We start from the raw sequence: 4,658 nt of genomic DNA, 5'->3' as shown, positions 1-4,658 counted from the left end.
AAAAAAAAAAAAAAAAAAAAACACATCTTAGTAAAACCAATACCTTCTCAGCTTCGCATCGAAGCTAAAAGAAATAATTTATCAAAATTACTATTTTAAAACAAATAAAAGCCACTGTTCAAAAGTTAATTTTTTTTTTATGGCTTTAAATTTAACATAAAATAGTAATTGAGGCATTGTTAAAAACGCAAATATGAACATAGCTGTCTCGTGAAGGTTCATTTCGTGTTTACAATAACAATTTTCGGATTTATCTTATAAAGTATTTGTAATTTTCTAATAATCAGCTTTTATGAATTTTATAATTTGATTAAAAGAAAAACCCAGCACAGAGGGGTCACAGCACAGTGGTGACGTGGCAAACTTGGGTCAAATATAATGATATATGACAGTGATTAAAATCACTATTATAAAAAACGCTTCGATGCAAATATTTAGTTAGTGTTTAATTTTAAAAAAATTGGTGGATTATTCCAAAAGCTACATTATCTGTTATTTCCTTATTTATATCCTGATTAAGATCAGTGGCGGCTCGTAGGTCTCGGAAGTGGTGACTTTTAATTTAGTAAATTTGAATAAAGAATATACCTATTTTTAAGATTATAGGTACACGTAGATAATAGCTGTATTAATTGGTAACATGATAATTCTTTAAAATTTTTATAAATTATAAGATGAAAAATTATAATCGTGTAATACTTTTATACGTTGACTGATAACTGATGTAATAAACGTAATCCGTTTGTTGTTTTTGTGGGAGAAGCATAGATTAGAACACAACGACATATTGTCGATTCCATTTAATTAATATGTAAAATGTCGTTTCGCATTTGAAACCACCTAGCACAAGATGGTGTTCACCGCTGAAGAAAATTTACATCAGCCTCATTTTACCAAGTATTCACGACTCTCCCCCACAATCAACCTTAATAATCCAGTATAGCAACTGAATCAAAAAAAAGTTTGCCTCTCGGACCTCACAGTATGCTTCGTAATCAGTCGTGTAACGTGTTGTCATTTTAGATCTTTGGTTTCGGCACTAACTACCGTGTTATATCTCACTGTGTTTGTGCAGCGCCAGTCAGGCGCAATATTATGTTATCTATTTTCGTCCTATTATCTTTTGTGGTTCAAGATTACAAATTGTGTTAATTATAAAAATAAATTATAATATTTTGAAAGAAATTTGATATTAATGGAGGCACGAAATAAATAAATAATTATAAGGTATATTGCAGGTGAGATTGTGCCTCACTTGCCTCACCCGGCGTGCCGCCGCTGATTAAGATTAAGTATGTCGAATGAAAGAGGGATATAAATATTATTTCTCATAAAAAAATTGTATTGACCCATACACTTTTCATTAAGTTATAGCATTATAAATTTAAAAATGTAAAATATAAAATCGCGAAATTTTCACATAAAAATATCATTTAATAGCCATTTTCAATGTTTTCTATTTTTGAGGGAAATTTCTTCGACTAAATACTATTAGTGATCTATTGACGTATTGTTCGTCAAAATGGTCTAGCGAGAGCTAAGATTGAGCGTTCACAGTCACAAAAAAATAAAATAAAAAAAACACATCATAGTGAAATTCATACTTTCTAAGCTTCGCATCGAAGCTAAAATTTATACATTTTTACATCAATTTTATTTATATTATTAGATATTTTGATAATGTAATATATTTTCAGTTATTTCACGAAACAGTTGCTATTGGGCTGTTACAGAAGATATTATTCCATGAGGATGGAGTGCAAGCACTTGGTTCACATGCTTTGGATTTATTTGACCATGTGTTTATGGCAATCACTCATTTGGCTATTGGGTAATTAATAACATGAATATATTTTTTTATTTTTAGTTTATTCTATATCAAATAACTAAAGGTTGTGAACAAAGATGTTAAATAAAATGGAATATTTTAAAGTTAAAGTTGTTTATTCTATATACTAGCTAAATGCTACACAAAATATTTAACAANATATATATATATATATATATATATATTAGAATGGTCCTTAGTTATAGATTATGAAAAATTTCTTTTAGAAATTCCTTAGTCTCACCCCCCAAATTTGTTTATGTACATGTAAAAACGAACTAAAAAAAATTTCACGTCAATCTGACAAGTTTAACCCGTGCCTACTCGAATTACGGCAATTGGAATATTAACGAATACTACATTATATTTGACAAACGTTTAGAGATACGAATATATCTTTTATACAAAAATCGTTTATTATTTAATTATTAATAAATTCAGCACAAAACCGTGATGTGAGCTAAGCACCCCCCCCCAAATTAAAAATACATAGTTGAAAAAAAATTGCTGATATTACTAATGTATAAATTATGCTAATTGTTTTTTTCACTTTCAAAATTCTTTACATCATAATAAAGTTGATTTTTTCCTGTCAGGATACTTATTTATATTATCCTTGAGAATTTGTAATAAATTCTGTTTTTGATTTTCATCATTGGTTAAAATTCTGTTTTACTCTGTTATAAGCTCTACAGTGTAAAACAAATATTGATTAATTTAATACATCAAACAATTATAACAACATTTATGTATACTGTGGTGACTGATTATAATATATACAAAAAGAGTATAAAATAAATTGTAATATACTGTAAAACATATGGACTGAAAAGTCCCCAAGAAAACACGGATTTTTCATTATGCAGAACGCAGTGGACGTCTAAATGAAGCAATAACCCCAGAAAATATTGTAAAATCCACAAAATTGTTTTGAATGATCGTAAAATGAAGTTGCGTGTTTTCTTATATATATATATATATATATATATTCAATAAACTTAATAAATAGAAACTATGTAATTATAATTTTTTAATAGTTTTTCTTTAACTGAAAATTTAAGTGGTTTTTACTAAGATTTTTAATAATAATTATTAATTGTATTATATTATTAAATATAAATATTTTGTGTAGCATTTAGCTAGTATATAGCATAAACTACTTTAACTTTAAAATATTCCATTTTATTTAACATCTTTATTCACAACCTTTAGTTATTTGATATAGATTTCCTTAGTAGAAAAATAAGGACCACCCTAATATATATATATAATATACAGAGTGATTTTTTTATAATAACCCACTCAATTACTTGCAGAATAATAATAGTTTAAACATTTTTTTTTTCATTATCTTTAGTTACACATTATTCTTGAATTTTTAACTATGTAATACTTTTTAAGTTCATCCCTTATGCCTTGGAAGGGGGTCAACTTTGTTTTTTTAAATGGTAACACATATTTTTAATTTAATAAAATGTTTGAGTTTTTAATTTAATAGTAAATGGCATTTGAATTTTTAATATAACTTAATTCGTTTATTAGATATAATCATTTAAAGTTTCAAATTTTTGAATTAATATACAGGTATAATACACAAGGGATTACAAATATAGGTAGCTAATTGGTTTTTTATAACATCGATATTAGCAGGTACACAGCATTGTTATTATCAATTGTAGTAAGGCACATTGTTATGAGTTTATAAATACACTAACTGACAATACAGAAAGTATATCTATTGATAATCATAATTGATAATAAACAATCCGTGACTGAGACAGCAATGTCATAAAAATCCAATTAGCTACCTGTATTTACAATCCCATGTGTATTATACATGTATATTAACTCAAAATTTTGAAACTTTAAATGTTTATATCTAATAAGCTAATAAAGTTATATTAAAAATTCAAATGCCATTTACTATTAAATTAAAAACTCAAACATTTTATTAAATTAATATAAATAAAACAAATTACTTAAGTGGAATAGAAGATACTGTTATTTTAGAAAAATTAAAAACAAAAAAGACGATATTTTGAAATTTAGTTTTGAACAATTAAAAAATACCAACCTCAAAATGACTATAAGGAACTTTTAGAATTGGTCATAATATTTTTTGGTGAAACAACTTTACATAGAATTTATTTTAAAATTCCTGGCCCAATCCATCATGCTCGTTGGATGGCCAAGGCCATTTATTGTTTGAAAATTTTTTTTGTTTCGCGGCCAATTTGAATTGTCAATCAAAGAATTAATTATTTAAATAACATTCGTTCATTATGTATTTTTATTACAAGTTTATATAGTTTCTGGTTGTATATAAATTTGTAAGTGAATATTATTTTAGCTTCAATGTGAAACTGAGACGGTATTAATTTTACTCTGATGTATTTTTTTTAATTAAAATTAAAAAAAATTGTAGGTTTTGAATAGTAAATAATAGAAAAAATGTNTGTAGGTTTTGAATAGTAGATAATAGAAAAAATGTCGAATTAAAAATGTATAGAAAATTAAATTTAAAACAACGGTTAAATGCATTTTTTTTATGTTTTTATAATGAGCGATTTATAAATTAACAGTCTTAACGGTAAGAATAGAACATATACGTTTTTATTTTTTTAGGGCTAAATAAGAACTTTTCGAACATTTTTGTATATATACTTTTTATAGAAAAATTGTATACCTACATAAAGGTTGAATAAACTTTTTCGCAAAAGCTAAAGTTTTTGAGATAGACATAAAAAATTAAAAAATCACCCTTGGGGGTTATTTTTAACCCCCTTGGGGCACGTCTTAGAGTTGACCAATCGTCTCCAAATTTCGTACA

The 4,658-nt window shown here is 25.9% G+C and overlaps 1 protein-coding gene across 3 annotated transcripts in view; it reads left to right on the top strand.

Moving 5' to 3' along the window:
- LOC126898513 (zinc finger MYND domain-containing protein 10) overlaps positions 1 to 4,658 on the top strand; it is a 25,382-nt gene that overhangs the window by 5,996 nt on the left and 14,728 nt on the right. For all 3 annotated transcript variants that reach the window (XM_050672607.1, XM_050672609.1, XM_050672608.1), the window contains exon 4: positions 1,698 to 1,831. In XM_050672607.1, the coding sequence (XP_050528564.1) occupies positions 1,698 to 1,831 (134 nt within the window). The remainder of the gene's footprint in view (positions 1 to 1,697; positions 1,832 to 4,658) is intronic.

The sequence above is a fragment of the Daktulosphaira vitifoliae genome, unplaced genomic scaffold (genome assembly GCF_025091365.1).
Source record: "Daktulosphaira vitifoliae isolate Bord-2020 unplaced genomic scaffold, ASM2509136v1 Scaffold_2, whole genome shotgun sequence".
Lineage (NCBI taxonomy): Eukaryota > Metazoa > Arthropoda > Insecta > Hemiptera > Phylloxeridae > Daktulosphaira > Daktulosphaira vitifoliae.
The sequence above is the reverse complement of the archived record's forward strand: the minus strand, read 5'-3'. Positions and strand labels throughout refer to the sequence as shown.